The sequence below is a fragment of the Rhinolophus sinicus genome, chromosome 5, assembly GCF_057876585.1.
Source record: "Rhinolophus sinicus isolate RSI-liver-muscle chromosome 5, RSI-T2T, whole genome shotgun sequence".
NCBI lineage: Eukaryota > Metazoa > Chordata > Mammalia > Chiroptera > Rhinolophidae > Rhinolophus > Rhinolophus sinicus.
Genome location: NC_142505.1, coordinates 75,302,951 through 75,329,393, shown reverse-complemented (window position 1 = coordinate 75,329,393; position 26,443 = coordinate 75,302,951). Strand labels below are relative to the sequence as shown.

The window sequence follows — 26,443 nt, the reverse complement described above, 5'->3', positions numbered from 1 at the left end:
CACCTCCCTGACCATTTGACCAAACTATTAGGAACTGCCCATGAGTCTGTTTAGAATGATAATTTTGGCCCTCTCTCAATCCAGACACAATGGACAGCCAGATATGCTGCTTAAAGTTCTGTTCCCTGGGAGGATTTTCTTCCCCACCTTCCTTCAGGGTCCCCTCCGAGTGGAGCTGTCCACTTTTGGGTGGGACCACATACTGTGCAGACACATCTGTAAAACAGGCTCAAGCTTTTTCTTCCTCAGTCAGCTGGTTGTACGCAACTCCCCAGGTGGGCACAGCTACAGACGGAGGTAGAGGAGGCAGTGCAGCAGGAGCTGGTGTTGCAGGAGTCTGAGCCCCTGCTCAGGCAGCTTCTTCTGGACCTAGGTCTCTTCTGTGCCATATTTATTGGACAGTAGATGGCTGCTGCTCATGCCCAGCGCTTATGGCTGGGTACACAGTTCATGATGCGAAGTTCAGGCTGCACAGTCGCCTGATGCCCCATGGTTAGGCATTCAGCCTCCACAAAGCTCAGTAGCAAGCCAGAAGCAGTTTCTCAAAAGTAGAATACAGTAAGTCCTCACTTAACGTCGTCGATAGGTTCTTGGAAACTGACTTTAAGCGAAATGACGTATAACAAACCAGTTATACTGCAGGCTAATTGATATGAACAAGAGTTAAGTTCCCGTGGCATAATTGTGGTCACAGAAACATCACCGAACTTCTAAATAAAGACCCAGAACACTTCTAATCGTAAATATGGAAGTAAATGTGAGCTATACATACATTTAATAATAATTAGGAAAAACAAATAAGATCATTATTTTCCAACTTGCTTTTTCCAGTTCAGATTCGTGGGTGGCCGGAGCCTGTCCTACCAGCTCAGCGCACAAGGCAGGAACCCACACTGGACAGGATGCCCTTCCATCGTAGGACACATACACATTCACTCAGAATGGGACAGTGTAGACATGCTAATTAACCTAACGTGCACATCTTTAGGACGTGGGAGGAAACGAGTACCTGGAAAAAATGCGCGCAGACCTGGGAAGAACATGCAAACTCCATGCAGTGGTCCCAGCCAGGAATCGTTGTTTTCCCTCCTCATCAACATTATAACGAAATGATGTTGAATGAAATGACATTATTTGAGGACCTACTGTAGTTACTTTTAGAAGAGAGCATATAGGTCTGCACTGTCATTGTTATGTTAGCGCTTGTGAGAAGCTCCACAGAGCATCCCTGTTTGCTGTGGACACTAAAGTTATGCTGGATATGCTGCACCATAGAGCCCAGTGGTTTGGTGACCTAACTGCATCTTGAACTTACTGGCAGCCTTGTGGGCAACTCTGCAGATGGGTCAAAGTAGCACACGAATATATGTTACCTCCAATATCCAAAAATACCCCAAGTATTGTGCCTGTCTTTTTTGTGGTGATGGTGCCTAATCAACTTGTATTTCACCTTGGAGGGGATATCCTGTCATGCCCCAAATTATGGAACTCCCAGAAACTTCACTGAGGCAGCAGGCCCTTGAATTTTTATGCAAACTAAGCTCTCATTTGCATATATTTTAGTAAAGCGTGTAAACTCACCCCCTTATAATGAAATTTTATATGTAATTTAAACCAGTAATATATAACAATTTTCCGTAAACAAAGGAGATATATGTAAATGTCTGTTTTGAAATGAATTTAGCCTTTTTCCAGAATTGAGTTCACTTTAGTTGTCACAGTAAAATCTCACCGTAGCTCAAGAAAGCAAGGACTCCATTATATGTGATTTTTAAATAAAATTCAGTGCATGTACTCATTTATTTATTAGGTTGGTGCAAAAGTAATTGTGATTTTTGCAGTTATTTTTAATCTTTTAAACCTCAATTGCTTTTACACCAACCTGATGTACAGGAAATAAGCTTTGATTGTCATCTCTATATAAGGCACAGGTATTAAGACAGAAAAAGACTGACTGACTCTGGATTGACATGACTGCTTTGTTTAAAAAGGGCTTAAGCGTTGTGTGACATGGAAAGAAATCTTTCTTGGGGAGGCGGTTTTGGAAATGAATTCTACAGATAAGCAGGATTAGCGAGGCAAAGAAGTGGGAAACAGGCATTTCAGTCAGAAGATGTCAAGCACTGAAGCATTGATTTGTTTAGAATGCGTTTATTGAGCATGTGTCAAGCCCTCTGCTAGTCATTGGGGTGGGGAAAGGTTTTCACCTTTAAACGGCATTGTCCATTTTCTAAAGACAATTTTTAAAATAGTTTCTTTTGACAAAGTAATAAATTTGTACTATTCAAAAGTGAAAACAGTGTAACAAATTGTACTTTAAGAAGGAGAATGCACACTTTTATTGTCATCCACACCATTCAACCCATTTGCATAGATAGCTAACCATTTTTATTATCAGCTTGCATCTTTCTCGGGTTTAATACATATGTGAACAAAAACAAATACATATCCTTGTTTTTCCTATTTCTGACCCAAATAGGAACATTGCTTTTTTTTACTCTATTATTGTGAAATATAGAAAGTGCAGATGACCTAAATGTACACATTCATGAATTACTGTAAATTGAACATTTGCCTACTCACTACCCAGCTCAAGAATTTGAGCATCGTTAGCACCCTAGAGGCAGCCTTCATGTCTTTTCTCAAACCAACTCTCTTACTTCCTCCAAGAGATCATCATTTTCCTAAATTTTAGTCAGTCTTGAATATCTGTGGAGTTTTAGCCTGAGGATGTGCACACCTAAACAGTGTAGTTTTGTTTTGTTTACTTTTGACCTTAATATGAATATAATCATACAGTATTCTTTAGTGCATGGCTTCTTTGGCCCAGCGGTGTGTTTATCACATTCATCCATGTTGTTGCATGTAGTTATAGTTAATTTATTCTCACTGATTAGTAATTTATTATTTGTGTATTTTAGGGCTATTACAGGTAAAGTAGCTGTGAACATTCTTGTACGTTTGATCCACTTGTATATACATTTCTGTACAGTATACCTAACAGAATTGTTGGCTCATAGGATGTGCCTATATTTAGCTTTAATTGTTCATTTGCAAATTGTGGGTGTACCATTTTACACACCCACAAGCAGTGTATGAGAATTCCTGTTTTACATCCTCACCAACACGTAGTATTGTCAGTCTTTTAAAATTTTTCTGATGGCTTAATTTTAGTTATTCTGTTGAGAATATATGTCTCATTATAGTTTTGATTTGCATGTTTTTGATTCCTGATGAGTGAGGACATTTGAATAACCTCATTTGTTTCTTATAGTCTGTTCTCCATTTTTCTGATGCATTGTCTTTTGTTATTGAGGTGTAGAAGTTCTTGGTATATGTTCTGAATCCTTGGTTGGCTATTTTGTTGCAAATATTTTTTCCCCATTCTATACCTTATATTATTCTTTCTCATGAGCACAGGTTCTTAACTTTAGAGCAATTCAATCTTTCCCTTTTTGTTTTCTTCGCTTAAAGAAACATTTCTGTACCTGAGGTCATGCGGATATTTTCCTTTATTACTTTCTAAAACTTTTCTTGTTTTCCTTTCACACTTAGATCTATAGTCCACTTAAAATTAATTTTTGAGTATGATACAGTGTTGCATGGTTTTCTATGTGGATTCCTATATGTCCTTTTCTGACTTTCATTCAGTGCCACCATTTTCATAAATATCCACGTATTCGTGTGCCTCTTGCTGAACTCCTGATCTATTCCATTAGATTTTGTCTATCCCTGCTTGAATACCACACTGTTGTAATAATTATAGTTGGAGGAAAAATTTTCTTCTACCTCTCTAGGTTCTTTGGCTGGTCTAATGATCAAATTAACGTAAGACAGATGAACAGGAAGAAAACAAATTTAATTACATATGTACAGGGGCCCCACAAAGACAAGGAAACGCAAAGGACAAGTTGGGCAGTTGAAGCTTATATGCTGTCCTGAGCTAAGGAGTGGGATGGGGCCTGAGACTTCAAAGAAGAGAAGAGTAATTCCCAGGATGATAAGAAGAGCAGGTGTTTAGTAAGTAGGTGTTCTGCCATACAGATAGGTCATCCACATAAAAAGTTATTTCAAGTAGTAGCTCTTTTTCTGGACAAGGCCCCCTGCCTAAATTCTTTTAGGTGATTGAGGGAGAGGTAAAAGTTTTTCTTGAGTCTGTTGGGTCTTCATTGCCTTCAGCTCAAAATAATCCACATGCTGAAGTGACATATTTTGGGGAGGCTCATTCTGAACCCCTTCAATAATGTGTCTTGAAATTGAATAGGCAAACTTTTGGTGAGAAATTACTAAGCTGTGTTCCACAGTAGTTGTACCATTGTAGATCCCCACCAGCAATGTGTAAGAGTTCATGTCACCAGCACGCGGTGTCGTCAGTCTGTTTAACTGTTCTAGTTACTGTGAAGTGATTTAAATGTTCCTTTTCCTGATAAATAATGATGTTGAGCACTTTTTCTTGTGCTTACTGGCCATAGCTTCCTCTGTATTCTTTTATGAAGTATCTAAATTTTTTCTTTTTTCCTGTTTCAAAGTTGAGTTTGTCTTTATTATTTTGTAGGAATCTTTAATACATTTCTGATGCAAGCTGACAGGTATTGCATACATTTTATCTCATTATTTGGCTTGCATTTTCATTTTCTTAATTCTGTCTTTTTAAAACAACTTTATTAAGTTATAATTGATGTAAACTCAACTGCACATATTTAAAGTACACAATCCGATAAGTTTGGCATGTGTATATACCGATAAAACGACCACTATAATAAAGATATCCATCACTCGAAAAATGTCCTCATGCCCCTTGGTAAACCTTTCCTCTCACCCTTTTTTGCTTCCTCCCTTGGTCCCCAGTGATCACTGATTTTTTTTTTTTTACATTTTCTAGAATTTTACATAAAGGGACGCACATAATACTCTTTTTTTTTTTTTTTTTTTTTGGTCTGACTTCTCACACTCAGTAAAATTATTTTGCAGTTTATGTTGTTATGTGTGTCAATAGTTTGTTCCTTTTTATTGCAGTATTCTCTTGTACGGATACACCACTATTTTACCATTGAACTACTGATGGACATTTGGGTTGTTTTCTGTTTTTGCCTAGTGTTACTATGAACACTGTGTGCAGGTCTTTATATGGACATGCTTTCATTTCTCTGGAGTAAATAGGTAGGAATAGAATGGCTGGGTTATAAGTTTTCAGTTAGACACACACTTTCATTTAATTTGGGTATATACCTAGGTATTGCTAGGTTATGTAGTAAGTGCATGTTTAACCTTTTAAGAAAGTGCCATGTTATTTTCCAAAGTTGTACCATTTCATAGTCCCAGCAGCAGTGTCTGAGCATTCCATTTGTTCCACATCATATCCTTAAGTCTTTTAAGTTGCATATACTAATTGGTATGTGGTAGTATATGATTGTGGTTTAAATTTTCATTTCCCTAAAGACTAATGGTGGTAAGCATCATTTCATGTGCTTATTTGTTAGCTGTATATCTTTTGTATAGTGTCTCTTTGAATCTTTTGCCCATTTTGGGGAAGAGGTAGTTGTTAATTTCTTATTTTTGAGTTTCAGAAGTTCTTTATGTGTGCTGTATACACATGTGTGACTTGTAAATATTTTCACACGTCTTTTAACAGATGTGTGACTTGTAAATATTTTCTTCCAGTTTGTGGATTGTGTTTTCCATCTGTTAATTGTTATTTGGAGAGCTGTGAAGAATTTAATTTTGAAGTTCGGTTTATCAGTTTTTTCTTTAATGGACTGTGATTTTGTTGTTGTATGTAAGAAATCTTAACCCAAGGTAACACAAAATTTTTTTCTATAATTCCTTCTGGAAGTTTTATAGTGTCAATATAAAAGCCTCCAAACCTGTAGAAAATTTCTATAAGGGTGTATTCGAGTTTATTTGAGCCAGAAGGCATGCCTGGAAGCAGGATCTCAATAGACTAAGAAAAATGCTTCCCAGAAGACAGCAATTTCTTTTATACACTTGGAATTAAAGAGGGAACTAAGGAAGATTACATGAACTGGGAGAAAGCAAGTCAGGGAAATCTCTATGATTGTATTAAAGGATAGTTAACAAGATTTGATCCCTTTTGAGGGTGATTATGCTTCTGAGGGGTCTGAAAAAGAGGCATTTCAAAGGTGTGTTTACCTAGATGCAAAGAACAATAGATAGGGCTTGCTTATGGTAAAGATAAACCATTTTTATAGGCCTGGGGCTTGAATCCCACCATGACCTTCCCAGGTAGAAATTTATGATCAGATCAACCTGTGAAGTTACTTTTGGTTAGATTTATTACAGAGCCCCTTTTTTGTCCACAATAGTTTTAGATTTTACTACGATTTATTTAGGTCTGTGATCTATATTGAGGTAGTTTTTTTCACATGATATATGGATCTGATTTCATCTTTTTACCTGTGCATATTCAGTTGTTCTAGCATTTGTTCACTGAACTTTCCTTTCTTTGAATTACCTTTGCATCTTCATTGACATTTAATTGACCATGTATTTGAGGGTCTATTTCCCAATTTTTACTTATTTTCATTGATTTATTTTTCTCTCTGGTTTCAGTACCATATTATCCTGATGACTGTAAGTCACAAAATAAGGTAGTATGGGTTCTCCAACTTTGCCAAATTGTTTGGGCTGTAGGTTCTTTGCAGTTGCATATGAATTTTGGAATCAGTTTGTTAATTTTAAAAAGCCCATGATTTTGATTGGGAATGAGTCTGTAGACCAGTTTGGGGAATATTGACGTCTTAACGGTTCACTCTTTTGAACCGTGAACTACGTGCATCACTCTTTTTATTTAGGTCTTCTTTAATTTCTCTCAGCAATGTTTTGTAGTTTCCAGTGTTGAGGTGTTCTATAAGTTGATCCTATATCTTGCAACCTTACTAAATTCACATATTAGTTGTAATTGCTGTTTTATCAATTCTTTAGGATTTGTATGCAAATAATCTTGTTATCTGTGAATAGACACTTTTGCTTCCTTTTTTCTCCTTATCTGAATGCCACTCTTCCCGCACCCACTCACCCCCTTTCCTGCCTTATTGAACTGGGAAGAATTTACAGTAAAACGCTGAAGAGGTGTAGTAAGAGCATTCTTGTTCACAGTCTAAACTGAGAGTTGGGGATAGGGAAGTGGGAAGCATTCACTTTTCAACAAGTATAACCATAGCTTTAAATTTTTCATAGCTGCCCTTTATCTAGTTGCTTTCCTGGAGTATAATTTACATACCACAAAATGCACCCATCTTAAGTTTACAGTTCAGTAATTTATTTATACATTGGTGCACCACAGTTTTAGAAGACTTCCATTACCTGAAAAAGTGCCCTCAAGCCCTCTTGCAGTTAATCTGATCTGTGTTCTGTCTGTATATCTACCATCTACAAATATTTCAAAGTAGTCTTGTTCTTGGCTTCTGTCATTTAGCATGATGTTTCTGAGGTGTATCCATATTTTAGCAGATAGAAGTTGTAGCGTGCCCTTTTTAAAAAGTTGCTAAATTGTTTTTGTTTTATAAAAATACAGCATTTTGTCTTGCCATTCATGAGAAGGTGAAAATTGTGAAAATTTTTATTAGTTTAGGGGCTTTTACGGATAATGCTCTGTTCAAGATTCACATACAAATCTTTATGTGGGCCATGTGTTTTCATTTCTTTTATAGCTATCCAGCTGCTATGTTGCATGATAAGTACATATTTAACTTTCGAGGAAAGGGCCAAATTGTTTCAAAGGTAACTGCATTATTTTACGTTCTGACCAGCAGCATCCTCTCCATTACTTGGTACTGGCAGTCATTTTGGTTATTACCATACTGTGTGTATTTAACAGGATCTCAGTGTGATTTTAGTTTGCATTTCGTTAGTGATTAGTGCCCCTGAGGATCTTTTTATGTGCTTATTTTTTATTGAAATGTGTATTCAAAGCATTTCTCCATTTTTTAATGTTGCATGTCTTATTGTCAAGTTGTAAGAATTTGTTTTGGATACAAGTTCTTTACCAGATATATGATTTGCATATGTTTTCTCTTGGTCTATGGCTTGTCTTTTCCTTTTCTTCATATAGTGTCTTTTGAAGGATAAAGATTTTTAATTTTGATGAAATCCAGTTTATTAGGGTTTTTTTATTTTTATTTTTAGCATTGAGGTTTTAGTGTCATACCTAAGAAATTTTTGTTTAATCTAACCTTACAATTATTTTCTCTTAATGATTTTTCCCTAGAGGTTTTTCAGATTTATCTGTTACATTCTGGCCTCTGTCTATTGTTATTTAATTTTTGTTGTTTTGTTTTGAATTTGTTTGTTTTTGTTTTTTGCTTTTTTTTTGATATCCAAATGACCCAGAGCTATCTGATGAAAAGGTATTGAATTGCCTTGGTACCTTTGTTGAAAATCAAGTGACTATATTTGTGATGTTTGCTTGTTTGTTTATTCTAAGCTTTTTTTCTGTTCCACTTAACGGTTTATTCTGTTCCACTTAACGATTTTTCTATCTTGGTACCAATAGTGCTGTCTTGATTTTGTGACTTTGTAAGTTTTCAAATTGGTATTATAAGTCTTGCAATTTTGTTCATTTTTAGAATGGTTTTATGTATTTTGTATTTCAATATAAATTTAAGGATCTGCTCATCAGTTTATGCAATAAAGCATGTTGGGATTTTCATAGTAAATGATTTATTACTTATTTCAAAATAGACTTTATTTTTTAGAGTAGTTTTAGGTTTACAGCAAAATGGAATGGAAGATACAGAGATTTTGCATATACTCCTTCCCTTACTCATGCATAGCATCCACCATTATCAACTTCCCTCCTGAGAGTGGTACATTTGTTACAGTTGATGAACCTGCATTGAACGTCATTATTACGTAAACTACAGAGTTTATTATGGCTCATTCTTGGTGTTGTACATTCTATGGTTTGGACAGATATATAATGCCATGTATCCACCGTACAGCATGGTTCTTCGGCCCTAAAATTTCTAAGTTCTACCTGTTAATTCCTCGTTTTCCCCAGCTCCTGACAACCACTATTTTTTGTATTGTCTTCATAGTTTTGCTTTTCCAGAATGTCATACAGTTGAAATCATACAGTATGTAGCCCTTTTGGATTGGGTTCTTTCACTTACAATATGCATGTAAGTTTTTTTCATATCTTTGCATGGCTTAATAGCACATTTCTTTTAGCACTGAATAATCTATTATCTGAATATATCACAATTTATTCTTTCACATGCTGAAGGATATTTGATTGCTTCCAGGTTTTTGCAGTTATGAATACAGTTGCTGTAAATGTTCATGTGCAAGTTTTATGTGGATATAAGCTTTCAACTCCTTTCAGTAAATACCAAGAAACATGATTACTGGATCATATGGTGAGAGTATTTTTAGCCTGTCAGATACTGCCAAGATGTCTTCCAAAGTGGCTGTACCATTTTATGTTCCTATAAGCAGTGAATAAGAGTTCCTGTTGCTCCACATCCTTGCCAGCATTTGGTGTTCAGTGTTCTGGATTTGGCCACTCTAATGGGGTGTAGTGGTAGTTCATTGTTGCTTTAATCTGCATTTTCCTGGTGACATATGATGTGAGTGTCTTTTTATGTGCTTGCTTGCCATCCATATCTCTTCTTGGTGCGGGGTCGGTCTGGCCCGTTTTAAAATCTTAAAATCATATTATTGAGTTGGAAGAGTTCTTTGTATATTTTGGATAACAATCCTTTATCAGATGTATCTTTTGAAAATACTTTTCCAAGTCCTGGGCTTGTCTTCTCATTCTCTTGACTTTGTCTTTCTTAGAGCTGAAGTTTTTAATTTTAATGAAGTTCAGCTTATCAGTTACTACTTTTATGTATGGTGTCTTTGGTGGTGTAGCTAACAAATCATTGCCATGCCCAGAGTCATCTAGATTTTCTCCTGTGTTATCTTCTAGGGGTTTTATAGTTTTTCACTTTACACTTAGGTTTGTGATCCATTTTGAGTTAATTTTTGAGAAGGTGTAATCATTTTTTTGCATGTGGATGTCCAGTTGTCCAGAACCATTTATTGAAAAGGCGACTGCTCATGGTGCTGCTTTTACTCCCTTGTCAATGCTCAGTTGACTATGTTTGGGGGTCTACTTCTGGGCTCTTTTTTCTGTTCCACGGATCTGCTTATTCTTTTATCAGTGCCACACTGTCTTGATTATTGTAGCTTTATGGTACCTTTGAAGTTGGATAGTGTCAGTCCTCTAACTTTGTTCTCCTTCAGTGTTGTGTTGGCTATTCTGGGCCTTTTTTCTCTCTATAGAAACTTTTGAATAAATTTTTCAGTATTCACAAAATAACTTCCTGGGTTTTAGTTGGGATTGCATTTAGTCTATAAATCGTTGTGAAGAATTGACATCTTGACAGCATTGACTCTTCCTATCCATGAACATGGACTGCCTCTTCATTTATTTAATTTTGCTTTGATTTTTTTTCATCAGAGTTTTGTAATTTTCTTCATATAGATCTTGTACATATTTTGTTAGATTTTTACCTTAGTATTTCATTTTTTGATGATAATGTAAATGGCATTATATTTTTAATTTCAAATTCTACTTGTTTGTTGCTGGTGTATAGGTAAGGAGTAAACTTTTGTATGTTAACCTTGTATCCTGCAATGTTGCTATAATTGCTTATTAGGTCCAGAAGTCTTTTTGGTCAGTTCCGCAAATTTCCTACATACTAGATCATCATGTCATCCGCGAACAAGGACAGTTATATGTCTTCTTTCTCGATTTGTATTCCTTCCCTTCCATTTCCACTTCCCCTCCCCTGTATCATTAGCGAGGACTTCCAGTATGATCTTGAAAAGTACTGGTTAAGAGGAGACATCTTTGCATAGTGTCTGATCTTAGTGGTAAAGCATTGAGTTTCTCACCAGTAACTTTGATATTAGCTATTGTGTTTTTTTATAGATAGTCTTTATCAAGTTGAGGAAGTTCCCATTTCTTGTTTACTGAGAGTTTTTATTACGAATAGGTGTTGTATTTTGTCAAATGCTTTGTCTGCATCTATTGATATGATGTGATGGATTACATTAATTGATTTTTTAAATGTTGAACCAGCCTTGTACCTGGGTTAAATCCTACTTGGTCATGTTGTATGATCTCCCCCCCCCCCCCCCCCCGCAGTTTTAAGCCATTGTTTCTCAGTCTAATAGGGTGCAGCTCCCTGGCCTGTGCTAGTATTATGAGCCTTGCCCTCCACCCAGCTGAGGCAGTCGGTCACCGGTTGTTGGTCGGCAGCACACAGCAGCTCAGGGCAGCTCTCGTCGGCTGCCAGCCACTCACGCCCACTGCCAGCCAGCACAGCCACCAGCTGCTCATGGTAGCACATGGCAGCCCAACTCCAGGGAGAGCTGTTGTTCACAGTCTTTGCTGTAGAGGGCGCAGCTCACTGGCCCATGTGGGAATTGAACCAGTGGCCTTGGGCATTAGGAGCGTGGCCCTCCAAACGCCTGAGCCACCCGGCTGCCCGTATAATTCTTTATGATTGTTTTTCTTCTTTTTAATTCTTCTTTTTAATTCTTTTTATACATCCCTGCCATATCTGAGTCTGGTTATGCTTGCTCTGTCTCTTTCAGTTGTGTTTTTTACGTTTCAGCGTGCCTTGTAATTTTTTTTCTTGATAGCCAGGCATGATGTGCTGGGTAAAGGAAATTGCTGTAAAATAGACCTTTAGTAATGTGCCAGTAAGGTGGGGGAGGGGAAGCATTTTATAGTGATTAGATCTCAGTCTTAGTAGCCTTTGCCTCTAACTGTGAAACTTCACATGTGCGTCTCAGGTCTTTTCCTCCCTTTAGATGTGACAGGATTGCTAGCGTCTGCTGCAGTTAGGTATTTCCCTTTCTCCGTATGGAAGGCTGGAGCTGACTTGAGTTTGGTGTTTCCCTTTCTGCAGGTGTATTAGGCGCTGATAAAATAGAATAGTTTCTTCTAAGGGCAGACCTTGTTGTGGCATATTTCAAAACCTTTTTTCCCTCCCCTTGACAGGGGCAACAAGGGGCTTTTTCTCTGTTATTCCCCGTGAGAACCTGGTAGAGATCTGTGATGTAAAACTCAACTGTGGAGACTCCTTCACAATGACTGCATCTCCCTGGAGTTTTAACTGTCAGAGTTGTCTACTCTGAACCCAGCATTTCATCAATTACGTTTTGATTTTCTCTGTCCTGGCACCAGTCTCCTTAGAGATTGCAGCTCTAAGTTGTGATTCTCTGTATTCATCTGTCATTCTCCAATTTAGGGCAGCATTTTGCTGTTCTTATTTCACTTCTCTTACAAGTGTAAGGAAAGTTGTTGATTTTTTAGTTTGTTCAGCTTTTTACTTGTTATTAGGACAGAGTGCAATTTCCAGTATTCTTACATGCCAGACCAGAAACTGGATGTGTAGAAATATTTAGAATCTGTAGATTAATTTGGGGAGACTTGTAGTCTTTACAATACTGCACCTTCCAATCTATGAACAGGGACTGTTGCTACATGTAGTTACATCTTAATTTCTCTCAGTAATTTTGAATTCTTCAGTGCATAATTCTTACACTTTTCTCAAATTATTCCCAAATATTTTTCCTTTTTGACACTGTTCTGAATAGCATAGTTTTCTTAATTTCATTTTGTTTTATTCATTGCTAGAATAGAGAAATACCGTTAATTCTTACATATTGCTCTTATGTCCTGTGACTTTGATATACTCTGTAAGTTCTAGTAGTTAAGTGTGTTGGTTCTTAGAGTTTTCTACATACAGAAGCAGTTGTCTTTGGTAAAGCCTGCTTTATTTCTTCCTTCCCATCTGTATGCCTTTTCTTGCCTTGTTACACTGGTTAGAATCTGCAGTACAGCGTTAATTGGAAGAAGTGAGAGTGACAGCCTTGTCTTATTCTCCATGTATATTGTTCTGTCTAGCTCAGCCATTAAGAATATAACAAACAAACAAAAAACAACCACATGTAAAAGTCATCAAAGGAATTAAAATAGCACAATGGAAATATTTGTCTAACAGAAATGGCAGTAAAGGAAGAACAGGGGAACCAAAAAGATGATGTATTTACAGAATAAATAGGAAAATGGCAGAAATCCACACACATCCGTAATTTCATTACATGTGCATTCAGTCAATTCAAAAGACAGAGATTATCAGATTCTGTGACAATCTAAGATCCAGTTATATGCTATCTGCAGGAAATATTTTAGCTTTAAGCACAAATACGTTCAAAGTAAAAGCATGGAAGAGGATATACTTGGCAAATTATATTCATAAGAAAACTGGAGTTGGTCATATCAATATCAGTCAAAATAGACAGTAAAACTGGAAATATTACTAAAGAGTAAGAGCAAAATTTCATAGTGCTAAAAATATCAATGCATTGGGAACACATGACAGTTTCATTGTATATACATTTAATAATAGAGCCCCAAAATGAGAAGTAAAAACTGACATTTGAAAGGATCAGTAGAAATTCAGCTGGAGATTTCAAAATTCTCTCAGTAATCGATAGAACCACTTGACTGAAAGTAAGGATAAAGCTTGCAAAGTACTATCAACCACTTTGATGAGATACATTTTTTTAGACTTACTGATCATTCTCCAGAACAGAGCATATTCTAGGCCAGAAAACAAGTCTCAATAAATTTAAAAGGATTGAAATCAAAGTTTATCCTCTGAGGAAGTGTATTGGAATTATAGATCAATACCAGAACGAAATATGGGAATTTAAACAACACATTTGAAAGTGACCCATAGATCAAGGAAAAGTTGACAACAGAAATTATAAAATGTTTTGAAATGAATGAAAATGAACACATCAAAATTTATGGGCTTCAACTACAGTATCTTACAAGGAAATTTATGAGAAAAGAAGAATGGTCTTGCTTCAGTCATCTTAAGTTTCCGTCTTAAGAATAACATAGTAAACTCAAAGCAAATAGAAGTAAACTTTGAGTGGAAATCAGTGAAATAAAAACCAGAAAAACAATAGATAAAAAAATCAGTGAAATGAAAAGTTGGTTCTTTGAAAGATGAGCAAAATTGATAAACCTTGAGACGGACCATTTGAAAAGGAGGAGACACAAATTACCAAAATCAAGCATGAAAGACGGGATATTCCTGTTCTACCAGAATTAAAAGTATAGTTGACCCTTGAACAATGTGGGTTAGTTGACTCCTGTGCAGTTGAAAATCCGCGTACAACTTTTGACTCCCCAATAAGTAATACCCTATTGTTTAACTGGAAGCCTTACTGATAACATGAACAGTTGTTTAACGCATATTTGTACGTTATATGTATCACATGCTGTATTCTTACAACAAAGTAGGCTAGAGAAAAGAACATGTTATTAAGAAAATCATTAGGAAGAGAAAATACATTTATAGTATTTCTTGAAACAAATCCAGGAATATGAGGTCTGACAATTAAGTCCACAAACTCATCCTAGAAAAAGTGCTACATACGTCATTGGTGAATATCACTATGGTCACCTTTGAAGTACTCCCCTGGTGAAGCTGTGCACTGATGCCAGCATCTAGTCCACCCTTCAAAGCAATTTTGGAACTCTTTCTGGAATGGCCATCAGAGCTGTCGTCATATTACCCTTGATGTCCTGAATGTCATCCAAATGTCTTCCTTTCAATATTTCCTTTATCTTCGGATAAAGAAAGTCCTTGGGGGCCAGAACAGGTGGGTAGGGTGGGTGTTCCAATACAGTTATTTGTTTACTGGCTAAAAACTCCCTACCTCAGAGACAGTGTCGTGTGAGCTGGTGCATTGTTGTAATGTAAGAGCTGTTTCGGAGTCATTTTTGCACACACTTTTATTGTGCCAAGATTTTCAGTTAAGATTTTCCTAACTGTTTCTCTATTGATGTTTACTTGGTCTGCTGTGCTTCTCACAGTCAGCTGATTATTTTGAGACACAATTCAATGGTTTTTTGCAGTGTTTTCATCAGTTCTGCTCATTACTGGCTGCCCTGCCTCTCTCCATTAGTGACATATTCTCTCTCTTCAGAAGAACATGTAATCCATTTGTACACCGCCATTTTCTTCATGGTATTATCCCCATAAACTTGGACTAACATGTCCCTCATCTCACTTGCACTCTTGCCAAGTTTAACAAGAAATGTGTGTTTGTTGCTCTAATTCAAGCTCAGACATTCTTGGGACTACACACAAAAACGCACAATAACAATAATGAACGCCACTCAGGAAGACACTGCCACACATCAAAATGAACACAGCTGTGAGACACTGATATACCAAGGTTATGAAACATTACCGAGCTGTTTGTACAGTGCTACTAATGTGAACACGCGGTGGCAGATTCACGAACTTGTCAGACCTCATAATTAGACCTGTGTGGTTAAACCTGTGTTGTTCAAGGGTCAGCTGTATTATTAAAGAATTTTATGAGCCAGTTTATATCAACAGATTGGGTAAATTTTACAAAGACATAGGTTGCTATAATTAGACTCAAAAAGAAATGGAAACTTTATTCTTATAAAAACTAAAGAAATTAAGTATATTCCCACAAAAAAAGCCTAGGCCCAGATGGCTTTACTATTAAGTGTTTTCAAATACTTAAGGAAGCATTATTACATATCTTGTGCAAACTCTTTTGGAAAATAGGGGAAAAGAGAACACTTTTAACCTATTTTATGAGTCCAGCACTACCCTGAAACCAAGGCCAGACAAAGACATCACAAGACAAGAAAACTTGAAAATTATCTCTCATGAACATAAAGTGGAAACCATTAACAAAATAACAGCCAACCAAATCCAGCATTTATGACTTAACATCCATAAATCAATAATGCAATATACTCTGCTTGTAAAATAATGGACAAAAACTACATGATCTTTTCAATAAACACAGAAAAATCACTTGACAAACTTTAAAAACCCTTTCGTGATGAAATATTTGACCATACTACACATATAGAAGGAAACTTCCTAACCCTGATCTAGAGCATGTACAAAAAAGTTCTGATGCTGTGAGAATTTTATAATTTCCATTTTTTCATTTATATCTCATCCATTTCTAATTATTGTTTATGGTGGTATATTAAGATCTTCTCTTTTCTGTATTGATATCTGGTTGTTTCATCATCATTTATAAAAAATACTGTCTTTTCCCCCACTGAATTCCATTGACACTTTTGTCAAAAATTAATTGAACATAGATGTATGGGTATGATTTTGCTCTCCCTATCCTGTTTCATTGATCTATGCAAGGTGTGATTAAAAAAATATGGTGAATGTTTAAATTTAAAAAAAAATTATTACAGTAAAAGACACATTGCCATTAATCCCCCTCAAAATACTCACTTTGAACACACTTATCCCATTGTTCTTGCCACTTTCTGAAGCAGTTCTGGAACTCTTCTTTCGTGAGTGTCTTTAGTTGCGCTTTCATGGCTCCCTCGATGTCCTGAATTGATTCAAAACAGTTTCCTTTCTTGGTCATTTTGACTTTGGGGAAGAGCCAGAAATCACATGGTGCCAGATCTGGTTAATAAGATCACTGAGGACACACTGTAATGTTTTTATTGGACAGAAATTGCCATATACCAGAAGCGATATGTGACATGGAGCCCTTCTGTTGTGATCACAATATACAGTGACTGCCGTTGCCGAGTGCCGTCCAATGGAAAGGCAGGGATCTTCAATAGAGGAAGCTGCACGTCGGACGTTAGTAACAGTATGTGACAGGTTTCAGCTTGTTCGGTGCAGTCAGTCGGACGTGAGCTACAGTTGAGAGAAGGCGTGTTTTAAAGTGTGCTGTAAATTATCTTCCATCATGACAACTCTCCATGTCACACATCGCTTCTGGTATACGGCAATTTCTGTCCAATAAAAACATTACAGTGTGTCCTCATCGACCTTATTCACCGGATCTGGCACCGTGTGACTTCTGGCTCTTGTCCGTAGTCAAAATGATTCAGGACCTTGAGGCAGCCACGACAGCACAACTAAAGACACTCACAAAAGAGGACTTCCAGAACTGCTTCAGAAAGTGGCAAGAACTATGGGATAAGTGTGTTAGAAACAAGGGGTAGTATTTTGAGAGGGATTAATGGCAATAATGTCTTTTACTGTGATAATTTTTTTATTTAAACATTTACTGTGTTGTTTGATCACACCTTGTAAATTGATTTGATTCCATACCATCTTGAGAATTCTAGCTTTTCAGTGTGGCTTGAAATCTGATAATACAAACACTCCAGGTTTGCTTTTGTTTTCCAAATTGTTTTAGCTATCTTAGGTTCTTTACAATTTCATGTAAATTTTAGATTTATGTCATTTCCCTAAGGCAACTGATTGCATTGAAAGTGTAGAACAGTTAAATCCATAAACAGGATGTATCGCATTTTATTTGGGTCATCTTTAGTTTCGCTTGGCAATGTTTCATAGTTTTTTAGTTTGTAGTTTTATAGGCATCTTATAAATATTTTTATAAATTTATCTCTTAAGTATTCTGTGTTTTTATTCTATTTTTGGTGGAACTAAAAGGTTTTTCTGATAGTGTGTTGCTAATATACAATAAAACAATGGATTTTTAGACATTGAACTTGTATCCTTAATCTTGCTAATAAATTCACTTATTTCTGGTGGCTTTTTAAAAAATGGAATTCATAGGATTTAATTAATATACAGTCATGTCATCTACAGTGGAAGCACTTAGCCTGCATTTCTTGTATAAACTATTATTCCAAGAACTCAAATAGTTGATGAGGGAGTGTGTTTCTTTATATTAGTACTTTAGCTGATAAATTCAGTAGGTGATAGAATTGTAAAATGTCTATTTTATTATCCCTAATTATGCTTTAGATCTAGGCACTGATCTAAATGGATGCTAAGACTAACAGATAATTGGAAATTTTGTACTGGGTATGTCAAGTTGACACTGTCTGAAGCTATTTTTAGCTTCTGTCACCATTTTTAACAATACTGAAAAATGAGACAACCAGACATTATGTGTCTGCATATATGATGTGATAGAACATTGCACTAGGTCCTATTTTACACCTTTTGTTTCTCTCTTCATCCTGGTCATATTTATCGCTACTTTCATGCACATGTGGAACATACTTAGAAATAGCTGTTTTAATGTTCTTGTCAATTGATACTGCTGACAGTTCTGGGTTTGTTTTTATTGATTGGTGTTTCTTGGTTATGGATCATATTTTCCTGTTTTTTTCATTTCACTTTTTAAGGTTTTTATTAAAATACAGCTTACATACAATATTATATTAGTTTCAGGTATACACAATAGTTAATTTAACATTTATATACCTAAAGAAGTGATCATCATAAATCCAGCAACCAGCTGACACTGTACCACGCTATCACAGTATTATTGACTATATTTCCTGTGTTTCCTGGAAAATAAGACTTAGCTGGACCATCTGCTCTAATGTGTCTTTTGGAGCAAAAATTAATGTAAGACCCAGTCTTATATAAGATCCGGTGTTGTTATGTTATGTTATAACCGGTCTTAAATACAACTGGGTCTTATATTAATTTTTGCTCCAAAAGATTCATTAGAGCTGATGTTCCAGCTAGGTTTTATTTTCGGGGCAACACAGTACTTCCCCGTGATTATTTGTGTTATACCTGGAAATTTGAACCTCTTATTCCCCTTCACCTTTCCCCCCCTTTTAAAAATTTTTCAATTACAGTTGACATTCAGTATTTATATTAATTTCAGGTATACAGCATAGTGGTTAGATATTTATATAATTTGTGATACCCCCGACTAGTCTAATACCCACCTAGCACTATACATAGTTATTACCATATTATTGACTATATTCCCTGTGCTTTACTTACATCCCCATGACTGTTGTGTAACTACCAATTTGTACTTCTTAATGTCTTTATCTTTTTCACCCTGTTCCCAACTTCCCTCCTAGCTATCACCTCAATAAATCTAGTACCCATCTGACACCATACATCGTTATTACAATATTATTGACTAAATTCCTTATGCTATACCCTACATCCCCATGGCTACTTTGTAACAACCAATTTGTATTTCTTAATCTCGTCCCCTTTTTTCATCCATTCCCAACCCGTGATCCCATCTGGCAACCACCAAAATGTCCTCTGTATCTGGGTTTATTTCTGGTTTTTTTGTTTGTTTATTTTGTTCTTTAGATTCCACATATGAGTGAAATCATATTGCATGTGTCTTTTGCTCTCTGACGTACTACTTCACTTAGCACAATACCTTCCAGGTCTATCCATGCTGCCGCAGATCACAAGAACCTTCCCTGGCCGAGCAATATTCCATTGTATATATGTACCGCCTACTATTTACTCATCCATCAATGCACACTCAGGCTGCCTCCATATTTTGGCCATTGTAAACAGTGCTGCAATGAACGTATGGATGCACCTGTCCTCTCGAAGTAGTGTTTTGGGTTTCTTCATATAATTACCCAGAAGTGAGATTACTGGGTCCTTCTTGGTCACTTGTTATACTCTTTGTTTTAAAGTCTGTTTTGTCTGGTATAAGTATTACTACCACAAGTTTTTTGTTTGTTTGTTTCCATTTTCATGAAATATGTTTTCACTGTCCCTTTGCTTTCAGTCTGTGTGTATCTTTTGATCCGAAGTGAGTCTCTTGTTTATTTCTTTTTCTGGAGCTTTGCTCTGTTCTTTTATTTGGGAAATGTTATTTTGGCTGCCTACCTGTGTTTGTTTTTATGTAGGTCTGGTATGCCTCCTGGTCCTTGTAGAGCGGCCTTATGTAGCAAGTGTCCTGTGGGACCCAGTGGTGCAGTCTCCCTGGTCACCAGAGCTGGGCGCTCTAGTTGTGTCCCTTGTGTGGATTGTATGTTCCCTCCTATTGTTGTTGAGACCTGATTCCTGTTTGCACATAATTTTGGGGTTGGAGGGGGGTTGACCCTCAGGCTGATTGGTTGTGAGGACTGTCCGTGACTACAGTGGAGGAACTGTTGTTTAAGGGCTGACCTACAGAGCAGGGTTTGCTTTAGCGGGGCTCTGGTACCTGCCCTTTTGGTGTGTTGGTCCTTGTAGGTGGCTGGGTGGTGCTGCAGCCCAGTCTGAAGCTGTCCACTGGGCCTGTCAGCCCTGGGGCTTCCTGGGAGGAGACCCACTGCAGGCCAAGTTCAGGTGCAGTCTGTGCCCTGCCTGAAGTCACGTGGCCTGAGCTACAAAGCAATCCAGAGATGGCCACCGCCTGCACTAGGCTTGGAGGTGCCTTGTGAGACTAATCCGTGAGCCAAGGCCAGCTTTTGCTAATTCTGGGCTTAGGGCTGCTCAGCCAGAGGTTCAGTGCATGCTGAAGCTAGATGCTGCTTGTCTCTTGTCTAGTTTTGTGAACCTTTGAGAGATTTTAGGAATGTCCACAGTATGAGCCAAGGCAGGCTGACTACTTATATGGAAAAACCACTGGAAGCAACTTGGGTGTATGCCCGAAAGTTGAGTGGGGAGGGGTCTGGGGCAGTTGAAAGGTGGACTCAGGTGTGGTGTCTACCTGCATCTGCAGTCAGGGCCGGGGGAGGGCTCAACAAAGAAACAGTGGCTTCCTCCTGCTCCTCCATCTGGGAGAAAGCTGCCCCTCCAACCCTCACACTGAAGCTAGATAACTCAGTTCCTCCCCATATGTCCCTGGGATCTTTTGAGCTGCTTCAGAGCAAGTGAGTCCATCAGCATATGAGTCTGTGCATAGGCCCTTTAAGAGGAACACATGGGAATGTGGCTGTCCTACATCTCACTCAGCCACAACCTCTGCTGGTTTTCACAGCCAGAAATTATGGGGACTTCTCTCCCCGGCACTGAAACCCTGGGTTGGGGAGGGGCTGAGACTCCTCACTTCTCCGAGTGGAGTCCTCCGCAGCTGAAATATCCCTTCTGATTTTCAATGGTCACATGTGGGTGTGGGACCAGCCCATTCCATTTTCTCTGTCCCTCCTACCAGTCTCAAAGTGGCTTCTTCTGTAAGTCTGTAGTTGTCTGGCTTTGGCTCAGCTAGACCTCAGGCGATTCTCAGTAATGGTTGTTCTGTGGTTTAGTTGTAATCGATGTGGTTCTGAGAGGAGGTGAGCACAGCATTTACCCACTCTGCCATTTTGACTGGAAATTCTTTTCTTTCGATGCCTATTTTTTGTTTTGTTTTACTGGATGTTGAACATTACGAGTTTTATCTTGCTGGGTTCAAGCTTTTGTATTTTAGGTTAGTATTGGGCTTTCTTCTGTCACGCAGTTTAGCTAATTGGAATCCACTTGATCATTTTGAGTGTTATCTTTTATATTTATTTGAGCAAGTCCAGCACTTGTTTAGTGTACTGTACCAATTTATCCCATCACTAAGGAGCACATTTCTGAGGATCCTACCCAGTGCTCCAGGTATTATGTAATCATTGCATTCTGGCTTTTAGTTGATTTGTTCTCATATATTCATAGGACTCACGCAGAGACACAAAGGAACCTTTCTGAAAATCACCAAAGCACATAGGCATACTCACACATGCACTCTCATGCATGTTCTTGTTCTCTCCGTCTCACTTCCTTTCTGTTTCTGCTGCTCTCTCCTTTCCTGTCCTGTGGCCTGACAACTTGAATGATCTTCCCCCATCACCCACATCCCAAAGCTATCTCTTGTCTCTTCAATTCAGTGAGATTTCCAGGCTCTGTTAGGCTTCTCCTTTGCATTGTGGCCTAGAGATTGCTGGTAGGTAGTAAAATGGGAGATTGCAGGGGTCATCTTAGTTTTTTGTACCTTCTATTAGAGATCATTATAGCCTTGTCCTGCCTGTTTTCGAGTGTCTTGAAGCTTGTTTTACATATTTTGTCTGATTTTCTATTTTGTCAGGTGGGAGAGTAAACCTGCTATTTCATCTTGTATTAAAGCAAACTTTTATGAATTTGCTTTTAGTTGTTTTATGTATTAGGTATTGTAAGAGTTTGAGGAAATACAGAAATTACAGATCTGCTTAAGAAAAAAGTGATTCTTTTTGGTTATGTTCAAAGTACTTTCATTTGGATTTTAGTTAGAATTTTGTTATTAAACTAATATTTGTATATAATCTTATACTTTAGAGAATTGACATTTTTATGAGCTTCTTAAAGGACATGCTATGTCACCTCTCTTTGTTCAAGCCCTGTTTCCAGTCCACCAATAAAATTATATAGTTTTTTATAAATTATTTCTGTATTTCTTTGTTAAGTTTATTTTTTGATATTTTATATATTTTTGCATTATTAGTGGAGGTTGTTTTAATCTGGTTATTTTTGGAATAAATTATATTTACATATTATATAATTGGTCATGGTACTTAATTTTCATTTACGTAACATTTTAGATTGCTTTTATAATTTCTTTTAAGTGTGCTCTGCTTATTCAGTATGTTAACCTTTTGCTTCATAATTAGCAAGTGTTTTATTACCCCCACGTTTTTTAAAATTCAGTTTATCTTTCACAATGAAAGCATCAATCTTTTCCTTTATGAATGCTTTCTTTTTTGATTTGCTTAGAAATATTTCTCCCAGGTGAAGAATATAAAAGTACAATTTCTTTTAGTACTAATCCAGTGTTAGTTTTTTATTAGACCTAGCTAGTAGCTCCAACACTTATTTTTTTAAATGAATCACTTCTGCATTTTACTACATTCCTTTACATATTCAAATGTGAATGAATATTTTTAAAGTTTACATCTGTTACATTATACTGCTCCCAAAGTACTATAATAATTTACTTTTATAAAGTATTTTATTATAATTGTGGCTTTACTCTATATTAGGTGTTTTTACTTTAATTTAACACATACTGATAGATGTTCAAAATTTGAGATGAGGCAGGCATCTTTTATAATCAGTTTTAGAGACTAAAGGCAGAAATTTTAAAAGAATTTTCACACAGAACTCTGCTGATCAAATAAATCTGGGGAAGTAAGAGGAAAGTTTTGTTTGTTTAAGAAAATCTTATTAATATAAGTGATAGGGTCAGAATTTTTGGTTAACATCTAGATTTTTTTGGTTGTTCGTTTTTTTCCTATATTGATATATTTTATTTATAACCTTTGCTAAAGAAATTGTTTTTCTGTTTTTATAGTTTTGGTAAGCAGTTTGGAGGAAAAAGAGGATGTGATTGTCTTGTATTAGAGCCTTCAGAAATGATTGTGGTAAGAACTTTAAGAATGCTGAATTGTTTTTTTAATATGCTTCAGTTTCAACTTAAATGTAGTAGGCTTTTAAACACTCAAGGAGGTTCCATTACTATGACTTTTAAAATATTTTGTTAAATAGCATTAGAACCATCTACCAAGTTTGATACATTTTCATCTACTTAAAAATTTTTGTGATTCTTGAGAGAATTTGAAACATGATACAATTATATATAACATGTTCCGAATTTGGTAATTTCTTTTACCACTTCTACCAGAAAATTTAAGTAAAGGCTTTAAAAAGGGACTCTGATTATTCAAGTGTTTTCTCTTTCCTCTTTAATGTAGTTAATAATGTTTGAACATACTCTGTGCCCTCGACTTGAGGGAGAGAGAAAAAAAAGAAAGACATAATTATATCTATATCCAAGTAAGAAATGGTTTAGATCTCAGTATGTTTACTTTAAGAGTGTGCTTAAGGAATAATTTTTTTACCTATTCCTAACAAAGCTAGGTAGATGATGTAACTTCAGAAAATCTGGCTTTTTTCCCCCCAGCATTAGAAGAATCCAGAACACAGCTCCCTTTTACCTTGTTCTGAGATGACCTTACTAGAAGATAGCTTCTACTGAATGGACTCATTGTCCTACTAGCATCTCATGTAGATGATCATGTCATCTGATTTGATTTAAACTATTGAGAAGTGAGGTTGAATTCTTAATGAAACATTTTAATGTCAGAGCTCAAAACTAAACCACTTTTCCATTTTATGGTGCCATAGTCAGATTGACATCTTCAAATCGTTTCTGTTTTCTCTTCCCCAAACTGGATCATCTGCATTATCATGAACTCAGTGTCCTATATTTTATAAAAACAACTGGATTTTAAATTCCTGAAAGGCAAAGATTATGTCTTATTCTGCAGAGTGCTGTCTGCATAGTAAGTATTCAGTGAATTGTACTTAGATTCAAGTTTAAGGCTTAAACTGTATTGTTTTATGTTTATTTTCTTTAAGTGTTGATATAGATGGCATATCTAGTAAGGCCTCAGACTCTCTCATTTAAATAAACGTGTTGAGGAACATGGCAAGAAAACTGCCTCAGGCAGTACTTGGTTTCTCATTCATTTGTCAGTTGACGTATTTTGTATTTCTCATACTTTATGGGAAAATAGTAATGCTCTTATTGCAGTGTTCACATATACCTTTTGTTGTTGTTTTATGGTGGTAAAATACACACCATAAAATTTACCATCTTACCCATTTTTAAGTTTGCAGTTCAATGTATTTAATTATTAAAATACTTTTATTTTTAAATGAAAGGCAAAGCTTATACTTTTCCCACCCCAAACCTGGAGTTAACCTTTTTCTAAGGAGACTTGCTGGCTTGTAGTGGAGAAGAGTACTATTTGGAAACTGAGATCTGGCTGCCATTTGTTTTCATTGTACCAGGTGCCTCGTTGCTATTAGGGCCTCTCAGTGAACAGAGATGGAAAGTATGTCTGAGTGAGGGTATATACACACACTTAAATATACACATGTCTATAATTTTTTATAGCTATATTATGTTTAAAACCCAGAGTTTATTCTGGTTTTTCCTCTTTGCTTATTTGTACCTTCTTTCTCTCACGAGAAACTTGGTTTCCATTATCATCAATATGTTTACTTAATACATAGGTCGTTTAAGAATGTTGGTCCATAACATTGTAAAAAGCACTATTAGCTAGAATATTAACATACTCTATACATGTAATTTAAGTGTACATTTTGTTGAGATTTTACAAATGCACACACCTTATAACCTACCTCCCTATCAAATAAAATATTTCCATCACTCACCGTATAAAGTATGGAACTATTCTGAGAATTAGAGGGACCAGGCAAAAGGACAGAGGAACCAGATTGAAGGGACTTGCGTTGGCCAAATCTGGGGCAATTGGGGAATTAAAAAAAAAAAAAAAGAAAGAAAAATTCGAAGTAACTGATAGTACGTACCCCTTGTATAATATAAGAATTTTTAAGTCCTACTGATATGAATGAATGAAGGAGAAGGGAAAGGTTTTCCTGATAGTCTGATGCCAGCTAATGAATTTGGAAGGAACGATTAAGCTAGAAAATCATAATTGAATGGTAAATCTTGTGGCTAATGTTTAATGAGAAGTAAAACATTTACATAGTCTCAGTGTTATCTCCCTACAAACCATTTATGAAGGGAAAAATTACCAGATTTCTGATTGGTAAACATGAAGGTTACCACTGTAACAAAAATCATTGATTGTTACCACCATCGGTATGGACACAAACTGATATACCATTCCTGATAAGATTCACTAAGAAGGAGAAAACATCATCTCTGTGATATATTCCTGCCAGAAATGCATACATAAATCTAATCATTAGGAAGTATCAGACAGATCAAATTGAAGATGTTATTCAAATTGATTCACCTGTACTCTTATTAAAGTATCCCAATGTCAAAAAACACAGACTGAGGAACTGTTCCATATTAAATGAGAAAAAAAGAGACATACCTAAATAAAATGCTTGATCTTACACACTAAGTGTTGGAGGAGAGGGCATAGCTATAAATGATTTTGCTGGAACAATTGATGAAATTTGAATATGGACTGCAGATTAGATAAGATTGAATTTCCTAATGTTAATAACTGTACTGGGGTTATTACCCCAGCCTTTTTTCTTAGGAAATACATGTTGACATATTTGGGGTCAACAAGCACTCTCTTCAATTTATACTCAAAAGTTTCAGAAAAAATATGTATACACAAAATTTTTAAAATCACCAAAAAAATGAAATCAGGTGTATATATTTGTATATATACTTATGGTTGGTAATTTTTAAATTCTAAAATCGTATTTTATTGATGATCGGCGTAGTTTAAAATGCTTTATAAGTTACAGGAGAAAATAATCCAAAGTAATTTAAGGTTTTTATTTCTGAGATTTCTGAAGGATTTTACTGTAATTTCATCATAATAATGAATCTTGGGTTTTTTTTTTAGTTATTCACTAATGTTACATCTTTTGAAATGCAAAAATGTATTGATCATTTTGTACCAGCACAAATCTTTGGTACATTTGTGTATTTTTTAGATGAAATTATTTAGAATTCATAAAAATGCTTGGTGTGAGTTTATATGTTTACAAGTACATATTTGCTATTTTGATAAGTTCTGTCAGATGGTTTTATTATATATATATTTGTGCAAATTTGAGTAACTCCACTGGTGATTGGGAATGCCTGTTACTGAACACGTCCTGATCACCTGATAGTCCTCTTA

The 26,443-nt window shown here is 36.2% G+C and overlaps 1 protein-coding gene across 11 annotated transcripts in view; it reads left to right on the top strand.

The window, feature by feature from the left end:
* Positions 1-26,443, top strand: part of RAPGEF6 (Rap guanine nucleotide exchange factor 6) — a 183,036-nt gene that overhangs the window by 31,067 nt on the left and 125,526 nt on the right. For 10 of the 11 annotated variants that reach the window (XM_074313473.2, XM_019756032.3, XM_019756037.3 and 7 more), the window contains one exon: positions 23,095-23,164. The exons of the other annotated variant lie outside the window; for it this stretch is intronic. In XM_074313473.2, the coding sequence (XP_074169574.2) occupies positions 23,095-23,164 (70 nt within the window). The remainder of the gene's footprint in view (positions 1-23,094; positions 23,165-26,443) is intronic. 11 annotated transcript variants of the gene reach the window in all.